The sequence below is a fragment of the Epinephelus fuscoguttatus genome, linkage group LG2 (genome assembly GCF_011397635.1).
Source record: "Epinephelus fuscoguttatus linkage group LG2, E.fuscoguttatus.final_Chr_v1".
Lineage (NCBI taxonomy): Eukaryota > Metazoa > Chordata > Actinopteri > Perciformes > Serranidae > Epinephelus > Epinephelus fuscoguttatus.
In genome coordinates, this window is record NC_064753.1 from 48,911,352 (window position 1) to 48,930,821 (window position 19,470).

At 40.8% G+C, this 19,470-nt stretch overlaps 2 protein-coding genes across 2 annotated transcripts in view; one reads left to right on the forward strand and one right to left on the reverse strand.

The window, feature by feature from the left end:
* Positions 1–19,470, forward strand: part of ccnd1 (cyclin D1) — a 148,449-nt gene that overhangs the window by 17,260 nt on the left and 111,719 nt on the right. The gene's annotated exons all lie outside the window — the stretch shown is intronic.
* lto1 (LTO1 maturation factor of ABCE1) lies at positions 4,837–10,367 on the reverse strand. The gene is made up of 5 exons (XM_049599427.1): positions 10,157–10,367; positions 8,775–8,880; positions 8,392–8,462; positions 8,052–8,169; positions 4,837–7,214 (listed from the first exon to the last, which is right to left on the reverse strand). The coding sequence occupies exons 1-5, from the start codon at positions 10,213–10,215 to the stop codon at positions 7,143–7,145; spliced, it is 426 nt and encodes a 141-aa protein (XP_049455384.1). The 5' UTR covers positions 10,216–10,367; the 3' UTR covers positions 4,837–7,142.

Below are 19,470 nucleotides of genomic sequence, written 5' to 3' on the forward strand. Positions count from 1 at the left end.
CATAATGACAGTGATGCTGCGCAAGTTGTGTTGGTTTATGTAAATGTTTAGTAACATCTGGACAATAAAAAGCAATAAAAGCATTGATTTAAAAAACTGCAGTTCTTTGAATGGCCACTAGAGGCTGCCCCCAGAAGCCCCCTATGTTAAAATGCCCAACTTTACAGCAGAAATAAACATGTTTACAGCCTGGTACAAAAAATGGTTTTGGAAAATGACAGCTGTACAGGGGCTAAATTTTTTTTATAACTCACCACTTTAAATTTTATTAAGGCATAAAGTTCTGCATAATCAAAGGCGGGACACTTTGAGTGACAGGCTGTCTGCTGTTAGTGTCCTCGGCCTCTCAGTCAGATCCACCCTTCGCTCCTCTACTGCTCCAGCCTCTCACCCAAATATGGTCACTTTTGGTTCCAAAAATCTAAGATGGCGGCAGCTATTATGCAGAACACAAACCAACGGGTGAAGTCATGGTAGCTACGTCCCTTATTTTTACAGTCTGTGGTTTTAAAAGGAAACTGTATTTGTGTGGATGAAGCCTAAACCTTAGAAGCAGAGGGCTGACCCCAAAAAGCAAACAAAAAGAAACTTAGGCCATGTCCACACGGAGACAAGATTAGGTGCATCCGCAAAGGTTTTTTATCATATAGACCTTTCGTAAACACAGAACCAGCGATTAAGAGCCAACTTGTGAAACGGGGTCCCAGAGTGAAAAAATCTGAAGACGCGACCTTCACGTTTCCGTATTTACAACACAGTACGCCTTTTTTCTGAGAGGATGACGCCATAACCCCACCTCTGCCTTAACCCACATGCGCTAGTCAACATTCTGTCATCAAGTGTGACCCCGCCATCTTCTTCTTAGTGTTCGTTGACATTGCACGAGCTTCATGCGCATGCTCCGTTTCTTATTCTCTGTTTTTGGTGTACTTTGTGGCAGCGTTGCAGTGCCACTTACAGGCTTAGCATATATATTACAGCATTTTCAGTGGCTTCATGTTTACGTACACATATCTTGAGATGATTCCATGTTTATGGAAAACTTTTAAAAAACAAAATCGGTTCCGTCTTTGTGTGGATATGGCCTTAAAGTCGCAGAGCATTTAACCACATGTCACAGTCTTCATTATCAGCAGATAGAGAGTGCTTGGTTATCATCATCATCATTATCATCAAAATTTTTTCGACCATTTTTAACATTTCCATGAATTTCTGTGTCCATGCGATTTATTAACAATTATGTTTCAAACCATATAAATATGATTTTAATGTGCATAAATATATATGTTAATAAACTGGATGAGAGCTGAGTTTAATCTAAACTATGTGTGTTCACTCAGAGGACACCATGTTTGTCTGCTGTTCTCCATGAAGCCCCCCTTCCTCCTCCTCCTCCTCCTCCTCCTCCTCCTCCTCCTCCTCCTCCTGGAGCTGTTGGTGTGCTTGTGGTGAAATCCGATGCCACCATTTCATTCAGAGGGCTTTTCTGCTGCCGGCCGGCCGGACGGCAGCATTTGTCACCACTGCTTTTCATGTCACCACTCACCACCTGCTCCCCACATTCCTCTACATTCTCTCAAAGACCTCAGTCCCTCCTCCTCTCCCTCTTGCTCTTCCTCCTCATCTTTCTCCTCTTCTCCTCCACCTCCCTTTTTCTCTTCCTTTCCTTCTTCCTATGATTATTATTCCTCTGACTCCTCACCCTTTCTCCTCCTCTTCCTCCTCTTCACTTCGCTGCGGCTACAATCGATTCTTCCCTCTCTCTGTCTCTTCGGTTTCTTCATTTGATAATTGCTCACTCTGCCTCTGCCTTTGATTTTTTTTTTTTTTTGACTTTAAGAGGGTACAAGTCGTACTAAAACACTCAACTGAATGCAGCCTCTCTCATTTGGCCCCTGTCACCCTCCACCCCTCCTCCGCCCCACCGCCTCCCTCACTCTCTTTTCTCTGTTTGCCTTCAGAAGCTGCCGACCAGAAGACAGCGTTCACCTGCTGCCTGACACTGCATAAACCAGCTGCTACTGTACCCCAACACACACACACACACACACACACACACACACAGTCCTGTTGGGTTATTGTCAGTGTGAGTTCGGACATGGAATAAAAAGCGGGCTGGCTGACAAAGGCTCAAACAGTCCCTCTGGTCCTCTCTGGTGCCTCCTGATGCTGCTGTTGTTGTTGTTTTTGTTGTTGTTGAGTGTGTGTGGACTGAAGAGCGGCAGCATGTATATGTAGTGACAGTCGAAACACGTCATGGTAAACTACATCTCCTTAAAAACTCATTGTCTGGTAAAAAGAAACCTTCTACACTTAATCTATTTCGAGTAGTAATTACACCAGCATGTATACACTCTGTACGTACAGTACACTGCTGACAGCAGAGGCTGGTGACCTGGCTTTATTTAAAGAGAGGGACAGGAGTTTAACATTAACCAACAGCTCCCCATCAGGAGACAGACCCGATCAAAAAGCTATTGGCCTCTCTGCAGTTCACTCAGAGCAGGACATGATCTGCTCATCACAGCAAACACAGTGTTGCTGTTCTCTTTGTTCCGTCTAAATAAAGTTTGGACTCGTGCAGTAAACCACTCGCCAGAAAAAAGGGTGGCATTGTACATTTCTGCAAACCCTGGATCATGTTACATTTGCAAGTTGTTATGTACCAAATACGTTGATGATGTACGTTTGATAACGCTGTGGTTAATGTGGTTAGGTGTCGGCACAAAAAACACTTGGTTATGATTAGGTAAAGATATTGTTTTGGCTTAAAATCCCAGGAAATGCAGCCATGTCTCTTGAAAAACAACCACTTTTTCGTGGCAATACCCTCACTGGAAACACACCAACATGTTGCTACAAAACACCCACATATGGAGTATAAAAAGCCGATGGAAAAGCACTGACAGGTCACTACAAAACACCCACCTTGGAGCAAAAAAGCCGCTGGAAGAACTCAGTGTGCCCCTGCAAAACACTCATGTTTGGAGCCTAAAAAGCCACTTGAAAAACACAGACAGGATGATGATTGGGGCTTCAAAAGCTGCTGGAAAAAGACTGATGGGTCACTACAAAACACTGATGACTGAAGCCTAAAAACTGCAACAAAAAAAATTCTATGGGTCAATACAAAACACCCATGTTTGGAACCTGAAAAACCAATTAAAAAAAACATATCCACGGGTGCCTGTGAAACAGAGATGTTTGAAGCCTTAAAAGTTGCAGGAAAAACTCTACAGAGTGCTACAAAACACCCACATTTGAAGTCTAAAAAGCCACTCAAAAAACACTGACAGGTCGCTACAAAACATTGACAATTAGAGTCTAAAAAGCTACTGTAAACACACCCATGGCCTGCTATAAAACACCTATATTTAGCATCTGAAAAGCTGATGGAAGAATTCAACAGGCCCCTATGAAACACCCATGTGTGGAGCCTAAAACGCTGCTCAAAAAACAGACAGATTGCTACAAAACACTGACGTTTGGAGCCTGAAAATTATGGAAACACACCAATGGCTCACTATAAAACACCTACATTTGGAGCTTAAAATTCAGCTGGAATCACAGCGCTGACTCACTAAAACACAACCGGTTTCGTTGTTTGTTGGTCTCAAACAGTGGTCTGCAGCTTTGCAAGCGTCTTCTCTTGGTGTCACACCTTCCACCATCCCATCCACCTCCTGATGACAAAGTCAGCTCATGAACTACGTCACGTTAGAAATGCTGATGTGATATAGATAAAAAGTGCACATGTAACATATCTGTAGTTTGCAGAAACATACAATGCCAATATTTTCATCTGGCAGTTGGGCTGCGTTCAGGAGCAGAGTCACCATGTATCCATCCTGCTGCAGAGTCTAATCTTGGTTTCTTTTACTCAGGTAGCAAACTTAAAGCATCTGTGCTGACAAGTTTTGCTTTAATGACACCACACAAGGTATTATGCATGCTGCAATTATTATTTTTTTAAAGCAACACTCTGGCAGGTCACAGTCTCCTGTGGTTAGCGGGGTGCTGGTATTATATCCATGCTAACAGACGTAGCTTATACTCTGTGCTGCTGGACTATATTTGCAACACTTCTTATAGCTCGAATATAAGCTGACAGGAACTACTCTGAGTGCATGAGCTATAAATTACAATGTCCTCTTAACACAAACTGCATCTAAATGCAGCTATAGAACTGTGCAGTATGGATGAATAGAAACATAAACTTCATGAGACAACCCAAAATTCTCATTTGGAGGTTTTCAGGTGGTCCCAGACGTCAGCTGAGGGTTCGGAGATCATTTTTAACCCTGATAGGATTGTATTGTATCTGGAGGAGAAGATGGAAGTGGATTGTAACATTATTACCCAAACTGTCCTTTCTAAACATCCATCGCAGTTTACAGACCTGCTTCAAATTTGACCTGCTCTGCTTACCGTAGATGTGCATGCACTTTTTTCAGTTGACAATTCAGGTGTTGCTGTTACAATGCAGGGTAAGTAATGAGGGTGGAAGCTGTGTGAGCTCACAGCACCATATTTTCACTTCACTTTTTATAGTGGTAAAATAAAAGGGAAGCTACAGCTGCTCAGAAAGTTTCAATGTGGAAACATAACAATCACATTAAACATCAATTTATGCCCTAGATCATCACACAGTGTTATCAGCCAATCAGTTCTTTATTTCTTTAGAATTAAAATGACTGCAGTAGTTTATTTACCACTGAACAAAGCTCATCTCAGCTTTAACTAATATCTGAATGATAGCATCGCCCTCTAGTGGCTCGCTGCTTGTATAGTTTGTCCAAGGACGACTTTCCTCCCTCTGCTGTCAGTTTACATCCCAGGTTTCTGTCACTCAGAATTTACTTTCTCCAAATGTCCATTTTTCTGCCCTTTCATGTTGAGCTTTACCTAATCACACCTGTCAGAGCAGTTCATGTCAGTGTTTTCATGAACTCACTGTAAATAATGAGACTGTAGTTTTAACCTCTGAAACTGTTTCAAACCGTCGATATAACTGTGACTGCAGTGCACTGAATGCAGCACTAACAGTGGGGCAGCAACTGAAGATGAAAAATGTATCTACATCAAAGTGAACGTAAGGTCACAATGTGATCCAGTAATAATGTGGTGGATATTTTGCACTTGAAAAGGCGTTGAGGTTAAAATACAGTAGATTCTGCTTTTTTGACTTCTATTTGAATCTTTGGCTCGACTGGATTCAGTTGCTTTATTCACAGACACTGGGCCACTGAAAGTCTGTTAAAGCGCATTCAGACGAGACACACTCTTTTTAAAAGCTCACTTTGATTCTGCACCACCATCCTGCTCACTCAAAAATATAGAGTCTCAAATATGAAAGGTATTATGCCACCAATCACATCACAGGTAAGTAATCATTGTTCATTGATCCTGTGATCAATTTAATTAACTAACTATTTAATAAAAAGTAGGAACTGATCAAAAATTCAGGATCTTTCCAGGGGGAGGGTGGTATGACATATTTTTTGTCATGGGAGGAAATTAAAGGACTTTTATTCAAACCTGACATTGCACCAGGCAAAAAATAATGCACTAAAATCAGTATTGTGGGTTATGACTGACTCTTATCAGACTGGAATAATAACAGCAGAATAATCTCATCACCTGTTAGTATGTTGAAAATGTTTCAATATATTTTTTTAACAAATGCAAATTAGTGGTGTATGATACAAGCTGACATGTAAAGGGTTAATATTTGATTAAATGATTTGAAATTAATTAAAAACATTTTGATGGAAACAAAAAACCCTGGAGATATAGATCAAAAATGTCCAAAAATAAATTGACACACATGGTCCTTTGACAAGTTTGTGGTCATAATGATAATGTAGGAAGTTTCTTCTTAGCAGAAAAAAATAAGTTTTCTCTCAGCAGTGCACAAAGGTTAAGCACAAAGATTCCACATTATGTGCATTAACCATCTTAGTGGGACTTCTCTACCAAACAAACAGCTGTCGTGTGCGCAGTGTCACAGTGTTATAATAAAAAAGGTTTTCTTCTGAGCTGAAGGCATCTTAATGTTGTGATATTTAATGTGAGGGCAAAAACACTGTTCAAAGAAATGACCGACAGCACATAGAAACTTTACATCGTCCTGAGTAACAAACTAATATCCAACCTGGATTTGATTCTGACAGACAATAAAAATAAATGAATACACTTCGATGCACGTTTTGGCACAGACTGAGCCAGTGAGGTAATGAGACAGCATGTCTGCCTCTGTCAGAGAGAGGAGACGCAGAGAAACTCAGGGTGTGCTGAAGAAAAGGTTAGGTTAGGTTCACAGAGTCAGTTACCGCAGTAACCGAGTTGGAGATGCGTCTGTTTCTGGAACTGAAAACCCAGAGTTTCCCTCATCTCAGGATTTACTGTCACTAAACCCCCTCTGGAATACGTCCCTGAACACAACACTGACCGTACTGAACACAACACAGCTGCAACAGCACCACAAAATGCAGCCTCCAAACTGAAGTGTGGTGGAGCACAGAGCAGCAGACACTGAAGATAACTGGAGCACATGAGTAAAGGTATTTGGCACAAGTTGTTTCATTATTTCAGTCACTGCAGTTTGGTTAAACCTCACAAAGAATACACACACTTCAGACACCAAAGAGCAAACTGTGTTTCTATTTTATCTGAAGGCATCTTTGTTCTGTTGAGCATTCTTGAAAACAAAACCCTGATCATTGTCTTTAACAGTCTGTTTATTACATTTCTGATTTTCAGTTCAGTTGTTTCAACATCACTGCAACAAATCCACTCATTTCCACAGTCAAGCAAGAAACAGTGTCTTTCTCCTGTTCCCAGTCTCTGAAGTCTTACTGGGACTCAGTTCCACACCCTGCAGTTTCAACAGTAAAGACTGACTGCAGTTGTCTCCTCAGATTATCCACTTTAATGAGGACTGCAGATTCCCACCAGACAGCAAGGGTAAAGACTCAAAGAAGACTGCTTCACACTCCAAACCCTGAATGAATCCACTGCAGACCGATCCCAGCCGCCGGGGAGACTGTCTCCAGGACTGTCGGCTGACTGCAGCTCAACTTCCCTCTGCCATGTACAGGACACAGAGGTCGGCTCAGCACCTCCTCATCATCAGGAGTGACTCAGAAAGAGGTCCCTTCAGAAGTTTTGACGTAATCGTTGAAGTCAGCCGGGACACTGAGCATGGAGCAGACCTGGACGACAGCACACAGAGACATTTATGGTCAGTACGTTTACATGACATCAGAGAAAACGAATTTATTGTGTCAGACTGCATAAAACCAGACTTTTAAATACATGTAAACATGTTAGTCTGACTGAAAATGTCAATCAGACCCAAACTGGCCGAGGCGCTCTGAGCATGCTCCACAGTTTCCCACCCGGGCTTTGACCCGGAAGTCCAATAGCATTAAATGTGTAAGAGAAGAAGAAGCCGGTAACAACATGGAGAAATCTACATCCAGAGCCGTGACTTTTTGGACGGATGAGGAGACACAGTTCATGCTGTATCTCCTCATACAGAGCTGTAAAGTTGTCCACTATGGTACCAGTTAGCAGCTAGCTAACTGTAGCTAAACTGTTTGTCCACTGTTTGGTCTGTGACATAATAGGTCAACAGGAAAAAGGTCCAATACTAACAAGCTGGTGCATGGTAACTATGCTCTGTTCATATGGATGTATGTACGTGTGTGTGCATGTATGTATGGATAGATTTATTTATCCCCGAAGGGAAATTAAAATGTCATAGCAGCTGATAAAAACGTCAAGACACAAGCACAAAAACATAGATCACAGGAACATAGAATACAAAAACAAAGTCCATGTGAAATGGGTTAAAAACAGCTGTGAGAAATCTGGTGGGCAGGTGAGTATTTACAGTTACAGGGAGGCGCTGTACAGTTGTATGGCAGCAGGTAAAAATGATTTGTTGTAGCAGTCCTTTGAGCAGCGGGGCAGAATGAATCTCTTACTCAATCCATACAAACCTCGAGACATCTGTCACCATGACCAAAGTCAAGAAAATAAAGTACCTGTCTGAACTTGGCACGAAGTTTGTCCATGGACTCCTGTAGCTGTGGAGACTGAGGATCATCATGAGGGGAGTTCTGGATCAAACCCAGCAGAGCCTCCAGCGCCTTCATACGCTTCCTGACAGCACACACACACACACACACACACACACACACACACACACACACACAAAACTTGTTAGTTGTTGTTAGCCTGGATTAGTTAAACCATGTTTGAAGCACAGTGCTGGGACACAGGTTCAGTTATTGCCTGCGGCTTTTAGCTCTTTAAACTAAAGCAGAAAAAGGGTTCATTTAAATCATCTGCATCAGTATGTAGGTTATAAAGTGGACATCATACCTTGATTTGACATCTGTATTATGTTGGAGGAGACATTTCCACGTGATGGCGAACCCATAGTAGAAGGAAATCTGTAGGTTAGAGGGCGAGAGACTGTGAACTGATCAACAGATTCAAAGCAACACAACTTAAATAAAACAACAAACTGCTGACCCTGTCCACTTGACCATGTATTTAATGTAATGCTTACAGACAGCAGGGTCATAGGGACCAGTTCTGATTAAAGTTCAAACATATTCATACAGAGGGACATCTGTCAGTCATATTCTGTGCACCAAAATAAAATAAACAGCACACTGACCCATGTACAGTCTGGTGTGATGGGGCACATTCTGGCGCTAAGCTACAGATCAACATGGCAGAAATATTCTGTGTTAACTCACCTCAGTGGACAGTTTGGCCCCGTGAGAGGCTCCATGTCTGCGTCCATCCTGCAGTCCTCGGCGGGTCCCTTTCTCAAACCCCTCACGGTAGCCCTCCCCTCTGAACCTGAAAAACAATCACACTCTCACTCAGTGGTTGGAGACTATTTTCATTATTTCTGGAATATGCTGGATGATGCTTAATGGGGGGAATGCAAACTATCTGAAGTTTAAAAAACTTGTACTGAATTCGCCTGGTCTACGTGTCCTCTCGTTTGACACAGCCTTGGAGCTTATCTAGCCCATTTCCCACTGGACAAAAAACCCAGCAACATCTTTTGTATTTCAAGGGAAAGGTAACAATTGGCATTCACTCCGGGGACCAATGACTCTGCAGTAGCCTCACGACGTCCCGACAGAAAGTCTAGCATGTTTGATTTTTCTTTAAGTCGTTCCCTCTGTATTTTTATATTTTTACTTTTCATTTGCTCCTGTTTATGCATCGTGCCGTCATTTCAAACTCAACACTTCCTGTATCTGTTAAATATTAAAAGCCCATCATAATTTCAGTTAAGAGAATCTCTTCATTTTCCTAACAGGCTTTTATTGTGAAACATTTGCAGGAACTTGATGTGGAGGATTCAGTGACTTGTACAGTTTGCACACGGTGGCGCTTTTTACGTTACTACAATAACAGTTCGGGGCCATGAACACCCACAGTGACTGAAATAATAGGAATAATAAGAAAACTAGGACAAGAGTAACCTGATGACATCACACACATCGTGAAAGACGAGCAGGGATGATTGGTGGACCAATGTGTAGTCAGTTATGACCGTCGGCCAAGTCACGGCAAGATTTATGACTCCACAATCACCTAATCTGACACAGTGACTGTGGGAACAGACAAAAATGTGTAGTATGAACTCGTCATTAAGGAAAAATATATTTGTAGCTTCAGGAGGGGTGAAACAAAAAAAACAGAGTAACACCTCAGCCACCCCCCTCCTCTGATAAATAAATAACAGTCCCTAATTATCATGTATAATATTATAGATCATTCTTTAGTATGAAAGTCATCAGATATTTTACACTAACCTGAATGTTCTCATCTAAAATCAGAATTATATCAACACATTTTCATCATAAATCTAAAAGTGAGACATGTATAAAAAATGAGTTCAACAGTCTAATTCATCATCAGTTAACTGTCGTCAGAGCTTGATGCTGTGAGAACAGATAAACCACATTAGAAGAACTAATAAATCCAACATATCTGTCATATCGTCGACGATATAATCTGAATAACTGTGTTACCTGTGTACAGCGTGATGTACGGGGCCCAGGTAGGGACACACCGCGGTAAACAACAAAACAAAACACTCAACTTCCAGAAAACTCACTTTTCATCCGCCAGAAGAATATTATCAAACAGATCGTCATTTCCGAAGCCGCCGTCCATCTCCACTGTATTCCGTAAACACTCTTTACACAGAGTTTAAACAGCTGTGTGTTCCTGATGTGCTGTAAAACTCAGATGTAGACTGAAGACTGCTGACTGACCGCTGCTGGGAAGCTTCCACTGGTTTCCACCAGCCGGCTCTACTTCCTGTATCATCGGAGCGGTGCTGCCCCCTACCAGCCTGGAGGGGAACAGTCACTGCAGTCTGCATACACTCAAACAGGAGTCTGTAACTTCTTTTCAACTCTTCTGGATTTATTTTCAGATGGATCTCCGTCGCCATTTTGACAAGAACATTTCACTCAAAGAACCTTATTTGTTAATAATATTAAAAAATCCAAATGTATCTAAAAATGCACAATATATAATTAACTTGCTCATTATCTTAGCTACATTTTATATAAAAAAAAAATAACATAAAACAAAATACTCAAATAAATTGCCCTTGTAATAATAATAATAATAATAATAATAGTAATAAAGTGACTAATTTTTATTGTTAACTAGATTGATAATGTCATCACACTTATATAGTGCTTTTCAGAGTTCTCAAAGAAGAAGTGAATGCAGCTGGAGATGACCAGTAGCCCAGTCTCCAGGTCACACATCAGCTGCTGATGCCTTTTCCTCTCTTTATCCTCTTAAAATCAACCTGCCTCTCAGCAACAAGCCTATTTGTTATAGATGGGGGCACTTTTATTTTTTTAGCCAGCGAGCTAACGCCAATTATGGGGTGCCGTTTGTAAAGTGTCTCACGCTGAAAATAACATCAACATTTTGCCACGTTGAGCTTCAAACAATGTTTAAAAAAGTGTTGTGAATTTTTTAACGTCACCTTTTACCACATTTACAGCAATATTTGTTAACTTAGAAATATATTAAATAGTTAAATCTAAATATTTAATGTGGCACCTAAATGTTAAATCTAAATATTAAATCTAAATCTAAATCTAAATGTTAAATCTAAATGCTAAATCTAAATATTAAATCTAAATCTAAATGTTAAATCTAAATGCTAAATATAAATCTGAATGTTAAATCTAAATGCTAAATCTAAATTTAAATGTTAAATGTTAAATCTAAATGTTCTGGGTGAAACTAAATATTTAGCTAATATGCAAATTCACACTGCCGGTCACCGGAAGTACCAAAATAAAAGCTCGAGATGGTCAGACTGTGTTTATAGAATCAAATAACAAATAACACAGTTTAGCTACATATATATATGCATATCTCACATTTTTCATGTCACTGTATCACCGGTTAGACTAATCTGGTGTTTGTAAAGTCTATAAACACAATGATTGAACAAACATTACTATCACGTTCTGAAATTAATAACATGGTTATCGTAGATTAGCGGGGCTAACTGTTAGCTGTTAGCCCCGTTAGCTGTGTCTGTAATGACTCATAAACTCTAAACAGTCCGTGAAAAAAATATTTTTTCCAGTGGATGTCTTAGTTACAACATGATTGAGCTAACTGGAGTAGTTTCATGTCATATCCGACAACGGGAGGCTTTTAACAGATGATGTCCTGATGTTAGCTTTGCTGCTGCTGCAGCCACTGATGCTTTCTAGACATCGTGATTTCCCAAAACTGAATAAATACCACACATTGCAACACAAAACTGCTTTGCTAGCTCAATCATGTTGTAACTAAGATATCCGCTGGAAAAAATATTTTTTTCACGGACCGTTTAAGAGTTAATGAGTCATTACACCGCTAACGGGGCTAAGAACTAACGGTTGTTAGCTTAGCTTAGGTTGTTAGTCCCTCCGAAGGGACACTAACAACTCAAAGTACACATCAAATAAAATTTCTCCAAACATGTTTCTTGTTATTTTAGGTAGTTATTATCACGCTAATGTATGTTCAAGTGTTCATTTCCCCCGATAAGTTGGTTTTAATTCGTTATTTGATTCTATAAACACAGTCTGACCATCTCGAGCTTTTATTTTGGTACTTCCGGTGACCGGCAGTGTGAATTTGCAAATTAGCTAAATATTTAGTTTCACCCAGAACATTTAGATTTAACATTTAGATTTATATTCATATTTAATATTTAGATTTAGATTTAGCATTTAGATTTAGATTTAATATTTAGATTTAACTATTTAATATATTTCTAAGTTAACAAATATTGCTGTAAATGTGGTAAAAGGTGACGTTAAAAAATTCACAACACTTTTTTAAACATTGTTTGAAGCTAAATGTGGCAAAATGTTGATGTTATTTTCAGCGTGAGACACTTTACAAACGGCACCCCATAGCTAACAAGGAGAGGGAATATTGTGAACTGGTGTTTCAGTTAAAGTGTGGTCTTAGCAGCTAGCGGTTACAGCGAGCTATGGACTTACACATAACAATATCCACAACTTAATTATTTTGAAAAACTATTTTGATACTGTTGATCATTAAACCCATATGGACGAAAGGAATATAAAGAATTGAGAAATGGACACATTTTTCTCTATTGCCACTTTAAAAGTAGAGAATCGATTCTCTCATTTTTATTGGTATTTGGTTTTTTGGTTTTTATCCGGTTTAACAGCATGGTAAACAAGTCTTGTTTACCATGCTGTTAAACTGGAATGAATTATAATTTGGTGGTCATGGTTTTCTTAAAATAAACTCAACGATTGAATTATGGAGAATCTAAGTGAGCTAAGGATGTGTAGTATGTCCATACTGACAACATTTTAAAGATTTGTATACAGGATATAATCAGTGTCGTAGGTATAGCACGTACCCAACAACCCCACGGCCCAGTGGACTGACATTGCGCTAACATTTCCAGGCAGGCAACTGGCCATGATTCTGAATTGCGGAGATATATCTAAAATCGGCAGACATGTTTGTGTCTGCTGTCATTTTCAGCTATAACTGTAAAGTTTAGAGACAAAATGTTCCAACCCTTTGTGTTGTGCGTATGATGTACTGTGTAGCTTTGCAAGCATCGCAACTTGCAACTCGACTTGGACTTTTAACATCAGTGACTTGTTACTTCACTCTGTTGATCAAGTAATCAATTAATCCTTTTCAGATCTACAAAACTCGGGTATTTGTCGTAGGTCTGACACAGTAGTTTTCAGAAAAGTTGAAAAAAGCTCAATCTGTATCAGCTGGACAGCCTCGATGCTTTAATGCCAAATACTGTTGGTGTGTACTTTAAGTACAGTACTATTAATTTTGATGAAAATCGTCAGCTGTCGTTCAGCTGAAATCTGTCCCTCTAACAGCAGATGGTGCTGTGAGACTGGTGGGGAGGTGACAGGAGGTTTTTCCAGCTGAGTCTCATCCTGCTGGACGAGCCCGTCTGTAGATTCTATCCTCTCTAGTCCTCTGAAAAGAAGCCAACAGCAAACGTGAGCAGCTCTGGATGTTTACCAGCAGTGTTGATAGGGTGTAGCCATGAAAACAAATAGTGCTCATAGGTTCTAAGTCCAGTAGTGTTTTATATTGATGCTACCAGGAATGAGGTGTCATGTCACTGAACCCCCATATAGTCCTGTTCTCTGTCGCACAGCTGTGAAAACACAGCTGAAGGTTTTGGATGTGGGCTCATCAGCAACATCAGCACAGATCAATGATTTATTCTACAAACAGGCAAAGTCTCACTGGAGGAGCAGAGAGGAGACAGTCACCTGTATCCAACACGTGCTCGTTTTTTATAGTTAATTGTTCTCTGCTGACCCTCTAAAGTCAGAAATGACAAAACTCATTCGCTGGTGTTTGATACTTTAGGACCATTTTTCATGACAGGAATAAATATGTTCATAAATATGTAGCCTCACTGAGATCAAAACATATTTTCAAAGTGACCTGTGTGCACGTGAACAAACATCATGAGCACGGACAAAAATACACAGAAAGCTGGTGACACATTAAAGGAATAGTTCTGATATTTTGAAGTGAGGTTGTATGGGGTCCTTTTTAACAGTCAGTGTATTACATACAGTAGATGTCGGTCGACACGCCCGCAGTTTGGAGAAGCAGACTGGAGTCCGACACAGACACTAAGCAATGGACAGCTGTGGATGGGGTCAGCAACAAAACACATTTTAGCCACCTAAAAAAAAAAAAAAAAAATCAATATCAGTTAAAGTGTGCACTATATTGAGAGCATTTTAGCACCTTACTTTCCTGTCAGACCAACACATTCTCACTCTGACCTCGTCACATATTGACGTTTGGTCATGGGCCTTCCATGTCCACATATGACATCCAAGGTACCCTGTGTGTGTTGGTTGTTGACGTTCTGGGACGCCGTGTCAACTTCAGCCTGTTACATGCATTGTCTGTTTTCAAAATACACTTCTGTTCTCACAGGAAATGTACAGTTTACATACAGTCTCTTTCAAAATAAAAGCACTACGTTAGTACAACACCGCAAATTCAAAATTGTTTTCCTCCAACAACACAAGCATGTGGTTGGGTTTAGGCACAAAAACATGTAGCTAGGTTTAGGGGGAAAAAACAGGGTTTGGTGGAACCCATCCATCACCCTTCCAAAACTCCTCGGACTTTCGACGCCTTAACGTTTGTTCTTGTCCCACCACGTTTCCCCCTGATGCCACCGAGCGCTGTAAAACTATAACGACGACCAGCTGTGTATCATGCAGACGTGAAAGGACGGCTTTTTTCATCAGCGTATGACGCCACAACCACTGCTCAAGCTCTAGATTTCTATGACTTCAGAGTGAGACCAGGTTGGTCAGACAGCCTGCTCCAGCAGGGAAGCTGTTAACAGCTTCAGTTCCCCATCCATGCTCTGATAAAAGCCGCCACACTGCATTGAGAAAAACAGTGATTTTAGCTCGCTTAACACAGGAAATGCTGGTGTACGGCTGCTTCAATCACTTAGTTTGTTTATGTGTGACTTTGGTGAATCCCAAACGCCAAAGTAACACAATAACATGAACAAAATAAATGATAGAGGCAGCAGCAGCTGCTGTGTTAAGCGCTGTTAAATCACTGTTTGTCTCAATGGAGTCTGGCCTTGAAGAAAGAGCGATATAACGGCTTCATTTTCCAGTTGGAAATCATTGCCTGACATCAAGGTAAAGCAGTGACGATATTGTAAATATAGCAAACACTTTAACGGATACTGATTTTTTCAGGTGGTTAAACATGTTCTGTTGCTCAGCTTTCAAGTCAGATGCCAGCCCGCTTCTCCAAACTCGGGGGCGTGCCGACTGACTTCTATTGTACGTGATATACTGTCTATGCACAAGTAGGTACCCCAACCCCACTTCCAAATATCGGAACTATACCTTTAAGCCCAGGGGCAAAAAAATGCTCATAATGATCCCACCAAATCTCCCACCTTGACTGCACTGGGTCTTGTATGTATGTAAAATTCCTTAAGGGCCCTGAGGCCCCAGGTTCAATGTGTCGCAGTTGGTTTGTGGCAGTCAGACCTGATCTTGAGGCCCTGTCTGGAAGAGGAGCCGTTTGCCCTTTTTTACACTCAAATTTTCATTTACTCATCACTCTCTCTGTTTGTGTGTGTGTGTGTGTGTGTTATGTTCTGTTGCTACTGAGCACGTGTGGACTCAAAAACACTGGCAGTACTCCAGAGCACAACACAGCTGTGCAAATGGCAGCTGCTCTGCGCTGTTTGTATGCACTGAGTGTTTGGTGCAGAGGAAAGAAAAGACTTCACTGGAAGTCCATTGTGAGGATTTCAAAAAGAGCGAATCTGTCACTCAGAGATGAAAAAGATCGATCTCTCTCTCACGTGAACACCTTCAGGTTCCCTCAGGAGCATGCACCGTCCAGATAGGACCGTACTACTGTAGTCACCTTAATGATTTACCAGTTACTGAGAATTTCACTTTTAGCAAAGCAGATATACATGCTGGCCAGACTCCAACAGATAACTGATACAACCAGCTGCCCCATGTCAGACTCAGTACAGGACATATGGAAAGATAACTAGTGTATGATGGATGGCAAACAAGCGTCGAGTCATTTGGGGCAAGTGGGGCAGAGCCATACCTGCTGGGAGCAGAAAGAAGGAAGGTGTTCATGTTACTGAGTGACTTAGAGATTAATATGATTCAGGATTAATGCATAACATAAGACATTCTTGGTTGTTCATCATTATTATACTATCTGAGGTCAGTGGTTGATAGAATAGTTGACATTTAAAGAGGAGAGGGTTGCACTCTGCAAGTGCATGTTCTGAGAGTAACGATGTCACGCAGAACATGCACTTATTTCTGACACCAATAAAACGTTTTCACATAACTGTTATACATATATCTATATATATATCTGCCACTGGCAATACATCCTGTTTTGATGAAAAGAAGCTAAATGAAAAACATCCATCCAGCTGTTACACTTGATGACATGATAAATGGTATTTTAGGACACTTTATTCAGAGTATGCAGAGCTGCATATTAACAGGAGCACTAGTGGTACTAGTGGAATGTTCACTGTGAAACCTTTCTGTCACAGTGATTAGTGATTATCTTCACCTGGTGACTCTGTGTGAATCCTCTCTGGGTGACATCACAGTGATTGGTGATTGTGTTCACCTGTTAACTTACCTGTCCTCCTTAAATAGGGAGTGTATCCCTGCATTTGTGCACACAGATAAAGGCTGCATGGCTGAGAGCTGTTTGTGGTTTGCCAGACAATTAATTACACTTTTTTTTTTATCTTAAATATAGTATGAATGCGACCCTCTTTTCTTTGAAGAGATACATGCAAAGGATCATGCACCAGTTAGTCAGAGTGCAGTGGCATTCAAACAGATAGTGACAGAATAGTTTTAAATTGTGTTCTAATCACACCAGCCGAAGAGGCTGCTACAGCCCCACAGTCACAGTGTCAGTGCCCAGAGTGTGAAACACAACAACACACATGCACAAAGCCTTTTGGCAATGAAAGAGGAAGTGATGTGGAAAACATGTACTTCTAATCAATCTTTACCTTGATGAATAATGGAATAAACGTGATGAGCCTCAGTTGTCCTTACTTATAAATTTCTTATTGTATCAGAGAAGATCTTGGTACAGAAAGTTTGTACAGACAGAAATAACATTACACACACACACTTGGCTTTCCTCATCAAAAAGAATTACATATAATCATGCCACCAGAGAGGAGGCAAAACACAATGGCCAGGGCCTAACATTATTTGCATAAAAACAGTTCAAATGATTAGGAAATAAAATGTTTTTTTTTGTAAATGATTGCTTTAATAAAAAAACTGGGATTAGTAGTTTTAATTATGTATGCTGCGTAGAACTAAAAAAAAGTTCAGCAGGTCATCATTCTGTCTTTTACATTGCTGTGAAAACAATTTCTCCTTCAAACAGCTTTATTCAAGTTTCTCACCAAAAAACTTAATTTCAGTAGTGCGTCCTTTTGGATTTCAGTGGCTCAGTTCAGCTTGTCATTTGCTAATAGTTATACACACAGTGGTGTGGTATGCGAAGGTCTGGGCACCCCTGGTCAAAATTCCTGTTACTGTGAGTAGAAGATGAACTGATCTCCAAAAGGCATAAAGTGAAACATGAAACATGCTTTTTAACATCTTAAGAAGATCAGTGTATTGTTTTTGTTTTGGACAGTTTTATATTAAAAAATGAAATGAGCACTGAGCAGAAGTTTGGGCACCCCAAGACAATTGAGCTCTCAGACAACTTTTACCACCTTAATGAGCTTGTTAGGGCTCTGGCTTCTAACAAGCTTGCTTGAAACAAGCCTGATGCTTTTTGGACACAATGAGCAAAGGTATGTTTGGAGGAAAAACTGTTGGATAGAACTCAAAGAGCAGAGCATGAAGACGGCCCAAGAATCTCACAGAGCTAGAAGCCTTTTGCAGGAAGAATGGGTGAAAATCCTCCAAACAAGAACTGAGAGACTCTGAGCTGGATACAAGAAGTGTTTAGAGGGTGTGATACCTGCCAAAGGAGGCGCTACTGAGTACTGACCATACAGGGTGCCCGAATTTTTACTTCAGGTCCTTTTCGTTTTTTTGTTATTTTGACCTGGAAAAGATTGGAATTAAAAAGTAATCTCGAATCTTGCAGGATCCTTGGTTAGTGTTTGTAAAGACGCCCGCCAGCGAAAGAAAAAAGTAAAAGTCAACCCTAGATTCACTCTTGTTTGGTGTTTTGCTTCTGCCCTCTGGTTATGACCTGGCACCTGGTCGCTACCTTTTCCTAAAGCCACGACGCACCTGAGTGCTGTACACGCCCAAGAACACCTCAGTCACATAAAATAAGAAGGAAATAAGAAAATACAGACAGTCTCTGCAGAAAAAGACACCACCATGCACTTGTAGTGGGCCATCAGTGCCAATAGACTGTGGTTTTCTGCCTCTGCGTCCTCCATACAGATGAACAAGCACCTGAACTCCATCAGGGGTTTTGCCGAAAATGTTGAGCTTCATTAATTTCTCGCTGTCCCACTCGATGTAATATAGGTCATACGTGTAACCCTCCCGTATATCCTCCATGCCACGCTGAGATTGAGCCAGAGTAACCTCTGCCTATGTCACAGAGCTCAGAGGTTATCTGAGAGGTGATAGACAAAGCAAACGGACAACTTCAAAAGAATCAGCTCTTCCTATGTCATCAGGAGGGGTGTATGTGTTTGATGCTGTTATGCTCAACATAAATAGGATGTATAATGCCATATCATACCCTCCACCCCCTGCCCTGCTGCAGGTGAAGGGCACGGCTGCGATAGGCTCAGCAAACACAAACAGGATTATTGTATTTGCTCAGTTTGGTCAGATGAAAAGATGACATAAATGTCTTCAGAGGTTACTAAGTTCTGCTGATAATAATACCTAGCCAGTGACACAAACACACGGGGACATAATAAACAGTGATGTGCATGCTCTTTATACACCCAGACCCGTCAGGAGGTGCACCAGAACCCCACACAGTTCGATCTGTGCCAGGCACCTGCAGGGACACGTGAGCGTATGTGATCAGCTGTGTTTGTGAATCAAAGAGTTGCAAAATGTATCCAATTACAAATGTGTGTGAGTGTTTACTCACCACGTGTCACTGAAGGTGGAAAATGTGTTTTTTAAATCCAGTATGTACCGCAGGCCTGCCGGGGCAGGTCCAAGTCTAAAGTCAAGTCACGCGTCTTCGATCAGTCATTTGTCGATTTTATTTATTTGGAAAACGCATTAAGGGCGAGCCACGATAAATGCAAACACAATTACAATGTCTTTGCCAGTGTTGTGTCGAGGCCTGTTCCCCCGTCTGTTTTTCCCA

Excerpts from the sequence above, each read along its gene's own strand:
- lto1 (XM_049599427.1), bottom strand. The coding sequence starts at position 10,215 with ATGGACGGCGGCTTCGGAAATGACGATCTGTTTGATAATATTCTTCTG. Across the intron at positions 8,881-10,156 it reads ATTCTTCTGGCGGATGAAAA|GTTCAGAGGGGAGGGCTACC; the intron begins GTGAGTTTTCTG and ends ATTGTTTTTCAG. Across the intron at positions 8,463-8,774 it reads GGGCCAAACTGTCCACTGAG|ATTTCCTTCTACTATGGGTT; the intron begins GTGAGTTAACAC and ends TCTAACCTACAG.